The sequence below is a fragment of the Dromiciops gliroides genome, chromosome 2 (assembly GCF_019393635.1).
Source record: "Dromiciops gliroides isolate mDroGli1 chromosome 2, mDroGli1.pri, whole genome shotgun sequence".
Lineage (NCBI taxonomy): Eukaryota > Metazoa > Chordata > Mammalia > Microbiotheria > Microbiotheriidae > Dromiciops > Dromiciops gliroides.
In genome coordinates, this window is record NC_057862.1 from 269,585,156 (window position 1) to 269,604,119 (window position 18,964).

An 18,964-nucleotide genomic window follows, 5' to 3' on the forward strand; every position below is an offset into this window, starting at 1 on the left:
CCCAATGAAACCCAGGGAAGTGAAATAATAGGATCCTATATCTAGAGCTGGAAGGGACCTCACGGCTATTTAATTCAACCCCATTAATTTTATAAATGAGGAAACTAAGATCAAAAGAGGTTGAATGACTTGATCAAGGTCATGTTGATAGTAAAAGTCAGAAGTAGTAATAGAACTCAGGTACTTTGACTCTGTAAGTATTGTGCCATGTTTATCTAAGATTATAGCAAAGGTATTTCAACATTATTCAAACAATACATCCTGTACCATTCAGGTTTGGATTAAATGGTTAAGGGATGAGAGGAAAACATATACACTGATGGTTTCCAAACCCTGGAGGAGAGGAAGGTGTGTAATTTGATGACTCTCATCCCTTGAGTATGGGATGATATTTCTAGATGATATCTCTGGCTGTTTAAGACTCTATGATCTTAGGATCTTCCCATTTTTCTTCCTTCCCTTACATTCAGAATGTTTAAAGGACCAGTACTCATAGTTCTAATCTTGGGGAATCCTGTTCATGTAGAATGGGAACTAAGATGACTAGTGCTAAATCCTGGATAGTCATTGATTATCTCTTTTCCAGTGTAACAAGTTTTGAAGTATTGCTCATTTTTTACTGTAGATTGTTCTAGCGACACTGGAAAATTTGTCAGCTTTGGATATGTTAGCTTGTGAGACTGTTGGTTTAGAAAAAAAGGATTTAAAAAATCCATACATACAAGAGAGACTCATTAGAAATGGAAAGAAGATAGAAATCAGAGGCAATGTAATTAGGTAATAAATAAATATGATCATACCTTTTATATGTTAGAAGTATCTTCACAGAAACACAGTGAAATAAGTAGTGAATGCATTGTTATTCCCAGTGCATATACCAGGAAAATGGAGCTCACTAAAAGGTAAAATCCAAGTTTTCGAACTTTAAGACTGGAGGTCTTTCCATTACACTAGGCTAGCTCCAAGAATCTATTGTGGGCTGCTAAGCACTGGGTCTATTAGGTATCATGCAGGGTTAGTAAGTTTACAGAACAATAGCAATAAGTAATATGTATATATGTATATGTATATGTATATGTATATATGGGCCTAAAGCAACTTCCAACTTTAATGTACACGATCTTGTGCTCTGTCTCCTTCAGGAATTGTCTACAAAATGATTTATAATAATAACTGTTCCACTAAATTCATTGTTTTTCTGGACTATTGAGGTAATGTTATACACTTTCAGTAAAAGCAGGAACTCTAAGCCTGTAAGTTTAGTCACATTACTATGATTTCCCTTCTCAGAGTTCTAGAGGTAATTGTAGTGGGGGGGAATGCATTCTAACTACTGTAACTTTTGAGCTCTCATTGGTGTGATTTCTTTGACCAAGTCACCCTATTCACTCTCAATCATAAACATTCACTAAAAAGAAGGCAAAGCAAGTGTACTAACATAACAGTCCACTAGCAAACCGAGGACACATTCTTACACTGAAGCATGATGTCCATTGTGGGAGAGAGGGCACAAATTTACAGAACAATAGCAATAAGTAATATGTATATATGTATATATGTATATGTATATGTATATATGGGCCTAAAGCAACTCCCAACTTTAATGTACACGATCTTGTGCTCTGTCTCCTTCAGGTATTGTCTACAAAATGATTTATAATAATAACTGTTCCACTAAATTCATTGTTTTTCTGGACTATTGAGGTAATGTTATACACTTTCAGTAAAAGCAGGAACTCTAAGCCTGGGGTCTCCCCTATAGCTTTTCCAAATCTATGATCTTGGCTCTTTGAAGATGAAACAGAAGCTCTCTGCTTTTTTTGTTTATTTTTATTTTATTTGTTATATATAATTAAATTATATATATATATCAAACATAGATATAATATACACACATATATGACACATATAATGTATATTTTCTATGTTATTACATTTAGATATACCTAGATATATTCAAGTACATATAACAGTATTTTAAATCCTTTCCCTTTTTTTTTTAAACAGGCAGTTTTTTTAATACAGGTAGATAACTGTTTTATAAATAACAAACACAGCAACTATATGACCAGAACTACAAAACACTTTTCACAAAATCTAAAAAAATTGGAAAAAATATTAATTGCTCATGGGTAGGCAGAGTCAATATGATAAAAATGACAATGCTACCTAAGTTAATTTATTTAGTTCTATACTATCAAAAATATCTTTATAGAGCTAGAAAAAATAATAAAACTCATCTGGAAAAACAAAAGTTCAAGAATATCGTGCAAATCAATCAAAAAAATAAAGAAGAAGGTGGTCCAGCAGTACTATAAAACGGTATTTATCAAAACAATCTGGTACTGGCTGAGAAATAGAGAGGTATATCAGTGGAATAGAATAGATAGGAACAACACTATAGTAAATGACAATAGTAATGTAGTATATGATAAACCCAAAGATCCAAGCTTTTGGAACAAAAACTCATTATTTAAGAAAAACTGCTGGGAAAACTGGAAAACAGTATGGCAGAAATTAGGTATAGACCAACATCTCACACCGTATACTAAAATAATGTCAAAATGAGTATATAATTTACACATAAAGGATGATACCATAAGAAAATTAAAGGAGTATGGATTTGTCTATCTGTCAGATTTATGGACAAGGGAGGAATTTAGGAACTCTTTGCTTTTTGGCAGGGCTCCAAGGGGTTTCAACTTCTCAGGCAGTAAGAGGTGGCACAGAGAAAGACAAAGATATAACTTTTCCTCTTCTAGTATTTTCTTCCAAGCAGCAAAATCAAAGTCTTCTTCTTCATCCAGGTAGCTCTTCCAAGAGTGCAAGCTCTGAAATCCTTTCCTAGATCTGACCAAAGATCTTTCTTGAGGTCATCTCTGCTCTAAACTCTTATTTGAGCCATAAGATTAACTCCACTCCTGTGAAACAGAATCTCTTTAAGTGAGATGACTTCATTGAATGGTAATAGATCAGAACCCCAATTTCTGCCAGACAATACACATCCAGGAAATATGAATCCATTTAATAGCCACCAAACAATTTTAGAGATCAAGGTTTACCAGCTATTAATGTCAGAGTCCTTATGTTAGATGTATGCAAATTAGATGCTGAGAAATTGAGAACACTTTAACCATTTTTACCTAAGTGCTGTTGGTGGAGCTGCTTTTTCAGCAGTTCTTTCACAACTGTCCTTATTTATGCCCTTTTAAATGAACAAGACTGTCCACATATGATAGAAGCACCCTCTTAGAGAAATATGGGAGAACAGTAATGGCAGTGTGCCATGGCAATAAGTGTTATTAGACTCTATTATCAAAGAAAATAAAAAAAAATTCATTAAATATCATTAAAAATAAGTTAGATAATAAGTTTTTGGTCGGTGCCTTGGATGTGTTTCTGGCTAGAGGAATAAAACTAGACTAGGTAACCTTAAGAAGCCAATTTTATCATTATGGTATAAAATTTAAAATGTTAGATAAGAAAGGGCAAGTCTGGTTTAAGTGTGAGATCATCATTTGTGGGTTCACATAATCATTTGGAATGTTCTCTGAAAAACATCATCTCTGTAAAACATCATTTTCAACTATTATCAATTATTCTGCTTGACAGAACTGTTTTCCTTCTTTTTAGATAATATCTGTGGCATCAAAGCAGTGATTAACTAAAATGGGCAAATAATATGTCCCTTTCCCTGAACAGTTAAGCAGTTGTTACACTAGAAACCACCACTTGCTGGGCACTTCTTTCAACTTTTCAGAAATAGAAGTGGCGACATTAGTTGTTGAGCAGTAGTGTCAAATTCAAATTGGAAGGATATCTTCAAGTTTTACATTGACTTAGAAAACCACAATTTAACATTATATATTGCATTATATTTTAATTTATTTTCTTAAACATTTCCCAATTATATTTTAATCTTATGGTGCCTTTATCAAATCTGAGTTTGATACTCTGTTAGGGTATATAAAGACTAATGATGCATGAACATCAATGATTTTCATCTTTCAGAAGGAAGATCTTGTAAAGGCAACCAAAATGAAGAATTAAAACAAAGCTATATAGTTAATGAATATCAAATTATTAAAATGGTTAAAGACTATTATTTTGTGGCAGAAAAATAATGGGAACATGTTTAGTGAAATTAAAGTCAGAGAGGTCTGGGTTCAAATCCTACTTCTAACATTTACTAGTGTTTCATATTTGTTATCTACAAAACGGATATAATAACTATAGTGTCACAATTTCACAAAATTTCAGAGGTAGTAATGAATTTATTAGCTATCTAGTTAGAAAATGAATATCCACTATAATTTAGTTCTACAGTATATTCAATCCAGTCTTCACTTCAAGATCTTCAGTAAGGGGGAACCTCATTTATAATATGGTCAGTTTCTTCTTGTTCTTGTTCTTGTTCTTGTTCTTGTTCTTGTTCTTCTTTTTGGGTGGGGCAATGAGGGTTAAGTGACTTGCCCAGGGTCATACGGCTAGTAAGTGTCAAGTGTTTGAGGTTGGATTTGAATTCAGGTCCTCCTGAATCCAGGCCTGGTGCTTTATCCACTGTGCCACCTAACTACCCCTGATTAGTTTCTTTTAAAAATGTTTTCACTTTTTGAGTAATTAGCATTTTTATTAATGTTTCTCCTATTATCCCCCTCAGAAAATTTTAAAAATAAACAAACCCCAAAACCAAATCCCTCAAGAAATAGCTATGTAGTTCAGCAAAATAAAACTCCCATATTAACTTTGTCCAAAATATATGCATCTTTCTACTTTTTAAGATCGTTGCCTTTTTGTCAGAAAGGAAATGGCATATATCATCTTCATTCTTGCACTATCAATGCATTGATCAGAGTTCTGAAGTTTTTCAAAATTTCTATAATATTATAATTGCATAAATTATCTCATCCCCCTTTTATATAATAAATGAATTACTTAAAAACAGGACTTTTAAAACTTTTTTCACTTGTGACCCCTTTTCACCCGAGAAATTTTTATGTGACCCTGGTTACATAAAATAGGTATACATAACCTTTTTACTGTTGCCAATTTTTTTTGCCACCCTCAGATTTAGTTATGTGACCCTATATGGAGTTATGGCCCACAGTTTAAGAAGCTAGCTTTAAAAAACTATGATAAAGGGGTCAGCTAGGTGGTGCAGTGGATAAAGCACCAGCCCTGGATTCAAGAGGACATTATCCGGACAAATCAGGAGGACAAATCTCGCCTTAGACACTTGACATTTACTAGCTGTGTGACCCTGCGCAAGTCATTTAACCCTCATTGCCCTGCCCCCCCAAAACCCCCAAAACAACAACAAAAAACAAAACAAAACAAAACACAAAAAAAACCCCAACAACTATGATATGCCACCGAGTCTTTTCTTTTCCAAGCTAAATATCCAAAGTTTCTTCAACCAATAGTCAAATGGCATGGAAAAGGCCCTCAACCATCCTGATTGCCCTTCCACTGGACACAGTAATGTTTCTAAGCTGTGGATCCCAGAACTAAACAAAATTATATAGATGTGGTCTTTCCAAAGCAGAGTACAGAGGAACTATCACCTCTTTATTCTTGGTAGATTGAGCCAGAAGTCTGCTCAAACTCCTAGATCTTTTTCACATAAACTGTTTTTGTTGTCCTTAGCTTTTCTTTGTTGGTCTCAGATCATTTTGAGATTTAATACTCTTGACACTATTCTTATAAAACAATGCCACACTTATGTATTCATCTTGCCCTACCTGCCTTAGCTTTCATCTTCTGCATGACTTTTAAAATTTTTTGTGAATTTACAGTGTTTTCTTTATGCGACACTCCCATTTCCTCCTCATTGGAATTATTTCCTTTTTTGTCTTCAGAATTTAATTCCTTCTGGGCCAACTACCTCCAGGGTACATATCTGACATTGTCTGGCTCACGGAATTCCAGGGTACATAGGTGACATTGTCTGGCTTTCCACTCATTTTCTATCACAGATTTGAATACTGAATAGTAACTTCTTCCTAATAGTTCCATAATTTCTGCTCCCTCATATTGGTGAGAATGAGATACAGAACATAATTCTCCTTCACCTTGTGAATGATGAAATTATAATTAAATCAAGAAATACTAAATTCTCTGATTTTGGAAGGTACAGACCTCTAGCAAATATCTATGTAATTGAAGTCCCTCATTAAGATTATATCATGCAAACATTGTGTTTGCAATTGATTCCTGAACACCTTATCATTTTAACTTTCTATCTAAGGGATGTTTACTTTATTAACAGTATCACTTCTGTTTCCACCTTTACTTTTCTTAACTCAAATGTTTTTCACCATGCTTCCAACTTATCTCCATTCCCTTTTCAGTTCTTATACTTTTTTATATAAAAATATCTTCTTAATATACAATGCTACTTGATTGATTTGCATTTTTTCCAGGGCTTGTTCTGATTGGCGGAACACCAAGGGTAATGGAGGCAAGGAAACTTCACTCAACCAAATCAATTTTAGGGGTCCTGAATGCTTGCCCTAATTGAAATATCCTCCTGCTATCACCAAATAAATCTTTTTCAGTTAACTAATGAATGATTTACAAATGTCTCATTTTCTTTGAATATTAAACCTAAACTATCAATCATACACAGCACATTACACCTTTGAAGAAAAACAGTAATAAAAATATTTCTTGTGACTCTAAAGTTTTATTTCATATTTATTTTATTATAATTGTATATATTCATGCATCTATTGATCTATCTTTCCAAAAGCCATTTCCCAATAGATAAGTAGAAAAAGGATAAGAACAAATGGCTTTCAAAATAAGAATTACAAGTTATTAACAACCATAAGAAATCTCTAAATAGTAAGAGAAATGTAAATCAGAGGAACACTCACACTCAGAAAATTGGTAAAAATGACAGAAGGTTGGGGGCAGCTAGATGGCACAGTGGATAAAGCCCTGGGCCTGGATTCAGTAGGACCTGAGTTCAAATCCTGCCTCAGACAGTTGACACTAGTTGTGTGACCCATGGCAAGTCACTTAACCTTCATTGCCTTACCAAAAACAAAAAAAGTGACAGAAGATGAAAATTGTAAATGTTAGAGGTGTTGTAGGAACACATTGCACTAATGCTATGTTGTTGAAGCTATGGATTAGTACCATTATTTTCAAATGCAGTTTTTAATTATTCAAATAAAATAACTATAATGTTCAAACCTTTTGATCTAGAGGTTTCACTACTAGACTCAAAAAGGCCATTGATAAGAAGTTCCATAATCACTATATATAATAGCAAAATGATATTTAGCAAAATATTTGTAGCAGTGCTTTTTTGTGATACTAAAGAACTGGAAATAAAGTAGATGCTAAATAAATTGTGGTATATGAATTCATAGAATATTACTGAGCTGGAAGAGATGACAAATATGAAAACTATAAGAAACACGGAATGATGTACATGAACTGATACAGAGTGAAGTAAGCGGAGTAAAGAAAACAATATGTACCATAACTATAACAAGGTAGGATCACAAAATAATCAAAAGTTAATATCATGAAATTGTAAGGGTTAAGCATGGTTCAAAAGAAGAAATATGAGAAGACATTTCCAAATCATCTCTTTGCAGAAGAAGCAGTTCTGGATGGTTGTGGTACGTTGTACATTTTTCGAATTTTCTCAGTGTACTGATTAGTTTTATTAATTTTAACTTTTTTCCTTAAAATATTATTTGTTATATTGGATGGGATGCCTTTCTTGGTACTGGGAAAAATTTTGATGATGTTAAAAACAACCTTCAAAAGACATCAATAGAAATTTATTTAAAAATAAAAAAAGATTGGGGTAGGTAGGTTGCACAGTGGATAGAGAACCTGCCCTGAGTCAGAAGGACCTGAGTTCAAATCTGACCTCAGACACTTGACACCTAGTAGGTGTGCGACCCTGGGCCTCATGAAAAAAGGATTATATTGGGGATGGTATCTAGGGAACTTACAACACTGAATTTATTTATAAAATCTGGAGAAGTGACTGAGAGAAGTTAACAACCTGATTTGCCTGTATTTATCAAATATTATGCAACTCATATATATGTACATATATTTTATATTAATTAAAAATATGGCAAATGCACTTTAATTTTAAACATTCTGAATAAACAGCCTTTTATAAATAAAATGCATGAAGAATGCATATTGTTTATATTATGATATACATTAAATGGGCAATTGATTGAGCTCATTCCACAGCATATATATGTCAATATATGATATACATGTCTATAATGATACATATATGCATAAATATAAAGATGTTCATGTAAATATATGAAAGACAAATGATCAATGAGTTGGACTCAATTCAGAAGCCTGCAAGCTGGATTGATTTTGGAAAATTTGGAAGTTCTTTAATTTATTTTATTTTTTATATTTAATTTTATTTATGTTTTTTTGTTACATGGGAAGTTCCTTTTAATAACTCCAAATTTCTTCATGAACCAATGGTCCCCATAGTAAAGTACCAATATTGTTTACTATGATTGTGAGTCATGAAATATTACATTCCCCAAAGCACTGAAATTAAAGTTCAGCCACTGAGGTTGCAACACATTGCAACAAAACAATTATGAAATAAGGATGTTATCAAAGAAATATATGGACAAAAATAAAAAAGAGATAGGCTTCTCACATGGCAAGTAGACAGCCTGCATGCTCTGTCCTTGTGATGTCAAAAATAGAGAAGAGATTTTACCCTTGTTAGGATAAGGAAGAATGGAAGAGTATAACAGTAGGGAGAAAAGGAAGGAAAAAGGATATCTGTACAATTATAAATTAAAATTAAATTTGAGGCTTTTTCAAAAGATGAGAGAGCTAGATATTCTTGGGAAGAAGTAATTGCTTTTCCTCCCAAGGATAACTTAGTAGAGTCTCAGAAGCTACCAGGTGAGAGATTAGTCAGTGAATAAATCAATAGGAATTCAGGAAAATCACTTTGACAGCTGAATGGAGAATGAGTTATAGTGGAGAGCGACTTCAGACCAATCAGAAGACTTTTTACAATAGTCCAAGAATAAAGTGATAAGAATTTGTAGCAGACTATTGGCTGTTTTAATGGAGAGAAAGGTACACTTTGAGAGCTGTTGTGAATGTAGAAAAGACAAAATTTGAAATCAGACTGGATATGAACACAAGAGTCAACCATGACTCCAAGGCTATGAAGCTATATGAATGGGATGATGGTGCTGCTCTTGACTGAAATAAGGAAGTTCTAAAAAGGGACAGGGGTTGGGGGTAGGAGGGAAAAAGAAAGAATTCTATTTTAGATATACCCATGAGAAATTTAGTTCAAGATATCCAAATTGCAGTTTTTTGATTTGAGACTAGAGCTCAGAGATTAAGGCTAGATATATAGATCTTGAAATCATCTGCAAAAAGATGGAATGAATGCATGAAAGAAGATGAGATAATCAAGCAAGATATTATAAAGGAAGAGAGTAAAACCTTGGATAGAGCCTTGGAGAATGCCCACAGTTTCTGGGTGTGATCAACAAAGATCCAACAAAAATGATTGAAAAGGAGGAGACAGGTAGGGGAAGAACCAGGAGAGAGTAGTGCCACTTAAATCTAGAGAGGCCGGAGTATACAGGAGAAGAGGGTGATCAAAAGAGACAGAGGTTACAGAGGCCAACACAGATGAGGCCTGAGAAAGGAGCATTAGATTTTTTTGTGTGTGTGTGAGGTAATTGGGGTTAAATGACTTGCCCAGGGTCACACAGCTGGTAAGTGTCAAGTGTCTGAGGCCGGATTTGAACTCAGGTACTCCTGAATCCAGGGCCGGTGTTCTATCCATCGTGCCACCTAGCTGCCCCAGGAGCATTAGATTGTGCAATTATCATCAGTGGTAATTTTAGAGAGCAGTTTCATTTCAATCATGAGGTCCTTTTTTCCCTTTTTTCTTTTCTTTTCTTTTTTTTTTTTTTGGTGGGGGAATGAGGGTTAAGTGACTTGCCCAGGGTCACATAGCTAGTAAATGTCAAGTGTCTGAGGCTGGATTTGAACTCAGGTCCTCCTGAGTCCAGGGTTGGTGCTCTATCCACTGTGCTACCTAGCTGCCCCCTAAATCATGAGATCTAACACCCCATAGTAAAGAGTTTAGAAGTGAATGAGTGAAGAAGAGGAGGCACTTAGGCTTTCTCAAGGAGTTTGGCCTAAAAGGAGAGGAATAACATAGGACAATAGCTAGTGGTTATACTCAGATTAAGTGAGGATTTTTAAGGATGTTGTCCAAAGGGTATTTTTGTTGGCAGCAATGAAAGAGTGAGTAGATGATGAGAGATAGAAGATTAAAGAGACAATAAGGATGATATTTGGGCAATTTGCTGGAGCAGGCAGACTTAGAATGGATCAAGAGTTATAAAGAAAGATTTACTTTTCTCCTTAGAACAGTGTTTCTAATCTCTAATTGTTTATAATTGCATTATCAGCAAAAAGTCAAATCATGAGCAAAGAAGCCAAGGCCAATTAAAGCTTTTTTGAAGGTTCTCCCCATTTGTAGTTCTTCAATTGTAATTCTGTCCATCATATGGCAAGCTGAACAGAATAAGTTACAGAATGTTTACACATTCACTAGGTGTCTCTAATGTACTTCCATTACATTCCATTATAGGATCCTGGAGGCCAACTATCCAGTCTCTCCCAATCCAGGAATAGCATCAAAACATACTCATGTCCTATTCCCTGTTATGCATTAATTACCCAGGAGGGAAGCTATCATAGTGTATAGGCCATCCTAGGATGTCAAGCTGCTCTGCTGTGTGAAGGACAAAGGACCCAGGTCTCCTATTAATCAAACAATTAGGGATGGTAAGAGCTTGAAATTACCTGAATGTACCAAGCCCAAGTAGTAACCTCTAATGAAATCATTGATCCCCTGACTTAATATCAACACCCAATAATGGGCATTCATGTACTATTGTCTCTTGATTTATTGAAATTTTGATATATCCTATTCCCTCCTGTGACTGAGTCCCATCTGTATCCCTGTCTCTTTAGTAATTGATATCTAGACATATCTTTTGCTCTAGACTACTCTTTTACTTCCTATGCTCCTGAATGTCTCAAGTGACTCAAAATTTCCTTTCTGTGCATTAAAATGCTCACAATAAAAATATCTTTATCATTTCTGGTTGGCTTCATCTCATCTATGAGGGCCTCCAAGTCCCTAAAACATCTGAAATAGACTTGGACAGATTAATATTGTCATTTTTACTACAGTCTAGCCATGAGCATTGACTGCCTCTATTTAAATATCAGGTACTCTTTTGCTATAAGTTCTCAAACAATATCCTATCAGATGAGCCACAGAATAAAGGGGTGTTTTAAAAAATCCCCAGTAAAAATCCTAAAGAGCTACAACAAAGTGTGATGTGAACAGTAATAATTAGAACCATTGGAATTCCAAACTCAGGTTCTCTTTTAAAATCATGGACATATAAAACTATTGTGCTATTTAAAAAATTATGGGCACTTCTTTATTTTTCTAAATGCTTTCTCGATAATGCTCATCTTCTAAGTTTTGATCTATAATTTTCTATAATGCAACTATTGCCATCAGAACATCCTAATCTGAATTGAAATGAGGATAAAATCATTGCTGGGGGAATGGTAAAATGTAGAATCTTTTGGGAAAGCAATCTGGTAGTATGTGGCAAAAATTACAAAAATAAATATGTGTAATGATTGGAATGACACCACCTGCTGGAGACTTACTGTAGGAAAGCTCCAACATGAGGAGAGGGCCTCTGAGGGCAGGACCATGCGTCTTTTCTTTGGCGTCAGGAAGTGATGTTTGCTTGTGAGAAGAAGAAGAGGGAGGCTGGCGCTCTGACTCTCTTTCCTGTGGACTCTGGCGGAGAACAGAGCTAGGAATGCTCTCTCCCTTTTTTAAAAATTATTATTATTATTTTTTTTGGTGAGGCAGTTGGGGTTAAGTGACTTGCCCAAGGTCACATAGCTAGTAAGTGTTAAGTGAGGCCGGATTTGAATGCAGGTAGTCCTGAATTCAGGGCCGGTGCTCTTTCTACTGTACCACCTAGCTGCCCTGCTCTCTTCCTTTAAAAGATGAAACTAGGCCTTTTTCTTTCTCTTCACCAAATTCTTATTCTCCTTAATAAATGCTTAAAAGTCTAACTCTTGCTATAATTTATTGGTGACCACTCATTAGTTATTTTAGACAGTATAGCTAGAATTTTAGCCCCTTACACATGTTCTTTCATAATAATTCTATCTTTTGAAATCACTTATCAAACAAAGCAATAAAAATAGTTATATCTTCAAATGCTTTCTTAGAAATATAATTTTTTTATTTTGTTTAGTTCTTTTTCCATCATGTCCAATTCTTTTTTTCTTCTTCAGGGCAATGAGGGTTAAGTGACTTGCCCAGAGTCACACAGTTATTAAGTGTCAAGTGTCAGAGGTTGGATTCGAACTCAGGTCCTCCTGAATCCAGGGCTGGTGCTGTCTAATTCTTTTTGACCCCCTTTGGAGTTTTACTTGCAAAGATATTGGCATGATTTGCCATTTCTTTCTCCAACTTATTTTATAGATGAGGAAAATGAGACAAACAGGTTTAAGCAACTTGCCCAGGGTCACACAGCTAGTAAGTGACTGAGGCAGGATTTAAATTCAGGAAGATGAATTTTTCAGTCACCTTGCTGCCCATAGAAATATATATGACTACAAAAAACTAAATGACCAATGGTAGGGGAGTGGCTAAATGAATTCAGGTACATTAATTTAATGGAATACTATAAAATCATCAAGACCAACAAATACAAAGAATACAAAGAAATCTGGAAATTACAAAATAAGGCAAAGTGAAAAAAAACCAATCAAGAATGGAAAACTTACTTACAATGAAAATGAATGAGAATCAATGGACAAAGAATCTTGTTGGGGAGTTAGAAGGAGTCATGGAAAAGATGTCATTGTTTAGTCAAGGAAGTTATTTAATTTAGATATGACTAGTTGTTGAGTCAATTTTGTTGGTTTAAAAATTTCAATAAATTTAATTTAAAAAATAATTCAGAATAAAATAAATTGGACATTTGATTAAAACTTTAAGGAACTTAATAGCCTGAGAAAAAAATTGATCTGCCCCTTAGCCATCCTAAAAATATGGAAAGGAATTGCTACTTTATAGGAATATTCATGTCAAGCAAGGCATGGACTTAAGAAAATTAACTTCATGACCATTCAATCTCATAAAACCTCTAGAGGATGTCTACCCAATATAATGGAAGCTTTTTTATAAATCTCTCAACATTACACGGATAATGTGTTTCTGTTTTCTTTTGTTCTTGATGCCAATCCACCTTCTTTTCTGGTTATTAATCTTTTGGATATTATATTTAACACTGTTCTTCATTGAATTGGTAATATGTTGCAGTCTATAGGCACTATAAAGATTCAATGAGATTCCATTATTTTCAGCCAGATAGCATCACTAGGATGTTGATGTTAGAAAATGGAGAAGCTTGGGAGCATTTAAAGCACTAAACAATTTTTCAAAGTGAATACAGGTCACTGCCAGCCTTTAAATTAAACATTTCTTAATAGCGAATAAAAATGGAAAAAAAATATTAAAACTAGACTGAATGGGTCCACTACACATTTACATAACCTCAATTTCGTGCACACAACAGGACACTCATCAGTCAATTCACTATCCTACTTAGCACAGTAGCTTTTACAAATCTTTCATCTATCTTCAAATTTCCCATAGAGAGAATAGGTTTTTCACTGAAGAAATTGAGATCATTCATCTGGAGCTCCCTTTACTTTCCTCTACATCTCTTATCACTCAGATGACTTCTACTACTATCTATCCCTGTATCACATAAATAAGTAGCCCTTCTTCTTGCTCTCTACACACTCAAGTTGTCCTATTCCATCTTGTCTTCTCCAGGAGGTTTCTTCCTCTACCATCCTTGCTCTTTCACCAGTCTTCAAACTCTTCTTGTCTATTTGTTGCTTCCCTACTGCATAAAAACATACCTATGTCTCCTCCATCCTCAAAAAAACTCTCCCTTAATCTTTCCTTCTTTTTATGGTTAAACTTCTTGAGAAGACTGCTTACAAAAAGTTCCTCCACTTTATTTCCTTTCACTGTCTTCTTGACCTTCTGCAACCTGGTTTCCAACTCCATCATTCAACTAATATGCTTTCTCCAAAGTTTCAAATGGTCTCCTAATTATCAAATCTAATGGCTTCACATCTTACCCTTCTGGACTTCCCTGAAATCTTTGACATTTCGACCACTTTCTTCTTGATATTTCCTATTTTAAGGTTTACATGACACTGCTCTTTCCAGTCCTTGTCAGTCTCCTTTGCTTGATCTTGCCTTAAGATAAAGATAATACCACCCTAGAGAGTGTTTCCTGTGGTCCTCTAGATCCATTTGGATCTTTGGATGCCTTCTTTCCCTTAGAAAAAATCAAACCTTCTGAGCCATGACTAGGCAAAAAAACAAAAACAAAAACAAAACCCCAAAACCATAATTAGAGGGCTTCCCTTAGTTCCCACCATGAGTCCTTATTAACGTTCGTGAACCCTGCCCACCTGCCTAATATAAAGAGAGGCTCTGCAGAATCCTGTGTAATGGTTCATTCAGACAACTTGAGCTTACTTCTTCTAGAGTTACCCTCTAAATATTCCAGAAATCCCTTTCCTCTCTTCTACCACCTTTGTGCATGGGTAAGATGGGTAAGACAGAAGTTCATCACATTTACTTTCACTTTGCTGATGTTCCTCCTCCAAATCTCCCACTTGGCTATACTCAAAAAAGAACTGTAATCACTAAAATAACTGTACTAGTCTGATGTTTCTATCATGCTGAAACAACTCCTAAGACAAAGGCAAATCTTCATTTAGGTCATGCCCACTAATGGTGGATGTATTTTAAGGTTCTGTCCTAGTTCCTCTCCTATTCTTCTTTACTCTTTCATTTGGTTAGCTCCTAAGTTTTCATGGACTGAGTTATAATCTCTATGCCAATGATTCTCAGACCTACTTGTGTATCCCTAACTCCTTGACCACTAGTCAGCTAGTATCTCTAACTACCTATAAGACACATTAAACTGTTGTTCAAAACAACAACAGGAACAACAACAACAAACTGTTATCCAATTGGATGTTATGTAGATAACTTAAATTCAACATGTCCAAAAGTGAACGCATTATCTTTTCCCCCAGACTTCTTTACTATTGTCAATAGTACTGCTATCCCCTTGTATGAGAGAATTGTGAGAATTATGTGAACCAAAATGACTCTGAGACTTAAGTTTCATTTTCCTGTAAATTCCATCTGCTTGTTAATCATGGAAAATGAGTGACATCCTATTTCACATTTGGAAAAGTACCCTGCTTGCTCTCCTCTCCTCTCAACTACAGAAACTTGCCCATCCCCCTCCCAAATTGGAAAGTCCTTAATCTTTCCTCTAATTAGAAGTCAGATTACCTAATATTGTATTCTGGTTTATATTCTGCTATTTATTCTCTTTTAATGCATGAAATCTCTCTCCCTCTGAACTTGGGGTCCAGTTCCAGCTAAGGGTCCTGATCCCAATTCGTTATGCAATTTGTATGCATTGCTTAATCCGTCAATATGCTTGGAAGCTCAAATATTTGTTTCCTCCACCATTTCAGATTCTAACTGTCACATGCCCAAGCTCAGAACTTAGTCATCATCTTTGGCTTTTTACTCTTTCATTTTCCATATACAATTCTTTGTTGCCCTGCCATTTCTATCTTCCTAAGTTGTTTTCTATGTACTCCCTTTCTTCTCTTTAGTCAGTTAGTCAGTCATCATCTCTCAAATGGAATATTGCAAGAGTCTGCAAGTTTATTTCCATGCTTTAAGTCTCTTTTTATTCCAGTCCATCCTCCACTCAGCTATCAAACTGATCTTCCTAAAACACAATTCTGATCATATTATCCCCCATTCAGCAAACTCTAGTGACTCCATATTACTTCTAGGATCAAATATTAAATCCTTTGTTTGCCTTTTAAAGGCCTTTATAATCTGGTCCTCTGCTAGCTTTCCTGTGTTCTTACACCTTACTCCCCTTCATATACTCTGCAAAACAGCAACACTGTCTTCTTTTCTTTTCCTTGCAAAGGACACTCTACCTCCTGACTCTAAGTATTTTTACTGGTTCACCCCCATGCCTAGAACATTTTCCTTAATTATCTCTGCCTACTGGTTTCCCTGACTTTCTTCATGTCCCAGCTCAAATTCTACTGAAACCATCCCTAATCCTCCTAATACTAGTGCCTTTACTCTGTGTATTAGCTCCAGTTAATTTTTTATATATCTTATTTGTACTTTGTTTCCTTAATATTGTCTCTTCATTAGATGATTAACTCATAGAAAGAAGTGGTTATCTTTTGCCTTTCTTTTCTCCCCAGTGCTTAGTAAAGTGAATAGTACATAGTAGAAAATTAAAAGATTATTAACTGACTTATTGATATTGAGGAGGCAGAGTTAAAAGATTTATTGAAGGTTGTAAATGGATGAACCATAGAACTTTTGCCCAAAAAAGACCATGCAAAGTCAGTTCTAGTATTACACAAGAAAAAGCACCATGCTATGCAACATTTCCCAATAAAAACTACAGAGTTTAAGGGGAATATAGGGTCAGTGACACAAAACTTCATCAGACATATTAAAAAAAATTGAGGCCTAATAAAAATAGTAGCACAGTTTTAGACATGTTAAATGGTTAAGCAATACATAGTTTCTTGATAAACAGGATGAAAATCTTGACTTGAGGGGTAAGGAGGCAAAGGCCTTGACCATGGTGTAAAGTGTTAGGGATCTGTGAACCAGTCCATTTTTCCTTTGCCCACAGATCTTATGGCATCAGAAGTTACATAATAAACATGGCACTTTGATGAAGATCTGGTTTGCTTGTAGACATGGGCCTCAGAAGGACTACAGCTCATAATTAATTGTGAAGTGGTACAGTTGTCTGGATTTTCACTGTTTCCAGTGGCAGAGATTGAGCAAGCAAATGGGAAATTCATGTTAAACTCAAATGGTTACCTAATATATCAATTGCATTGGCATACATTCACATTTCAAAATAAGTTTATAGCATAATCGACTGTTTAGAAGAAGAGATATTGCAAATAAATATAAAGAGGCAGGAATAATAAGTTCTTTTAATGTTTTTTTTTTAAGTGAGGCAATTGGGGTTAAGTGACTTGCCCAGGGTCACACAGCCAGTAAGTGTCAAGTGTCTGAGGCCGGATTTGAACTCAGATACTCCTGATTCCAGGGCCAGTGCTCTATCCACTGCGCCACCTAGCCGCCCCTTTTTAAAAATTTTTTTTTTAAATAAATTCTTTATAGAGCATAGCACAATAGAAATAGTAATAAGTTTGGGGAGTATAAATAAAAAACGCATATTTTACAATGGAAGCCTAAATAATGAGTAGGTTAAAGAGAGCTCAACTCATGAGTAGCTTCACTGGAAGTTTATAGGATCAGAGATTTGAAACTGGAAGAAAATTTAAGAGTCATCTAGTTTGATGAAAGACAGAGAGAGAGAGAGAGAGAGAGAGAGAGAGAGAGAGAGAGAGAGAGAGAGAGAGAGAGAGAAACAGAGAGACAGAGAGACAGAGAGAGAGAGAGATTAGTTCTTAGGTTAGAGAAACACAAGGCCACAAGGCTTCAGAAAGGACACCCACTTTCCTCCCCACCCCCATATCTGTGAAAATGGCAGAAGCTGACAGTGTAGCCAGAGGAAGAAAGAAGTAACAGGTAGAACTGAGAGAAAGGGCCATTATCAGTGGTTATGCTGGGCATGAAGGAAATATAGCTGGATTCAGTTCTGTTCCCCTAGAAGCTACCTTAAGGCAGGGACTAAGAGCAATTGTCAGAGGTAAGTCTAACACCAGTACTCTCTTAGTTCAAGTTTGATGTTGGAATAAAATGAGGCTCTTGCAAATCATTGGATAGTTAGCAAAAGGAGACTTACTTTGCCCTAACATCCTTTGTAACAATATGCAACAAGGATACAGTGGTAACTTAGCTTCTCTTGATACATTTCCCCCCTCATCTCCAAATGGAAATGTATATGGACATAAAGGTAGAATATTGTAAAGGATATGAGGGTTAGAGAGAGTTAGAAGTCAAGGAAGACATCTGGGTTTTGTGCCTTGTATACTAGATGGAGGGTGGTGAACTTAATTGTAATAGGGAAGTTTAGAAGGGGTTGGGTTTGGGGAGAAAATAATACGCTCAATTTTGGATATATTAAGTTTAAGGTATCGTAAAGAATTAATTGTTATTTTAGGTTTTTATTCCTTGGAGCGCACTGGCCTGGGGCTCTGCAAATCGCATGGTGCTCCACCCACTGGTTGTAGCCGTTGCCATGGCACTGGCACCTCGCGTCATCACCACTCGCCGATGCCTACAAGGACCTGGCAAAATTATAATTCTTGGAAGACTAGTGAGGGCAGTCATGTGACTGGCAGAGTGGCCAGCCAATTGGCTGGGGGCTATGTGGGGTTTTCTGGGAATGGGGAGGAGAATTCGCCATTCTAGCTGGAAGCTGGAAGGTGACAGGAACTCTGCTGTGTTCTCAGCTGATTCCTGGGTGGTGGTATTTTTTCAGGTTGTATAATTTCCCTTTCCCCATTTTATTTCCTTTCCCTTGATCCTACTGATCCTGTTTGTGGTTTTTTTTTTTAAAGTTCATTCTTGTTAAAATAAATCCTGTTCTGTTTTGAGGGAGGCTGCCGGTCTCCTTCCTTGCCCCAATATTGCAGTGAGCCACTTAGCTAACACTCCCCAATTAAAAATTGGTCCCCACAGTATCTATGGGACATCTAGTTTGAGATTCTAAATGGTGGTTGGATATATAAGAGTGGAGGTCATCAGAGAGGTTAGAGCTGGATAAGTAGATTTTATAATTGTCAG

General features: G+C 35.6%; 1 protein-coding gene across 1 annotated transcript in view; it reads right to left on the reverse strand.

Moving 5' to 3' along the window:
• The window catches only part of LOC122738710 (peroxiredoxin-1-like), a 74,482-nt gene extending 60,297 nt beyond the window's left edge, over positions 1 to 14,185 (reverse strand). The window contains exon 1 of the mRNA XM_043980653.1: positions 14,035 to 14,185. Coding sequence (XP_043836588.1) covers positions 14,035 to 14,185 — 151 coding nt within the window. The remainder of the gene's footprint in view (positions 1 to 14,034) is intronic.
• Between the last annotated feature and the right edge of the window lie 4,779 nt (positions 14,186 to 18,964).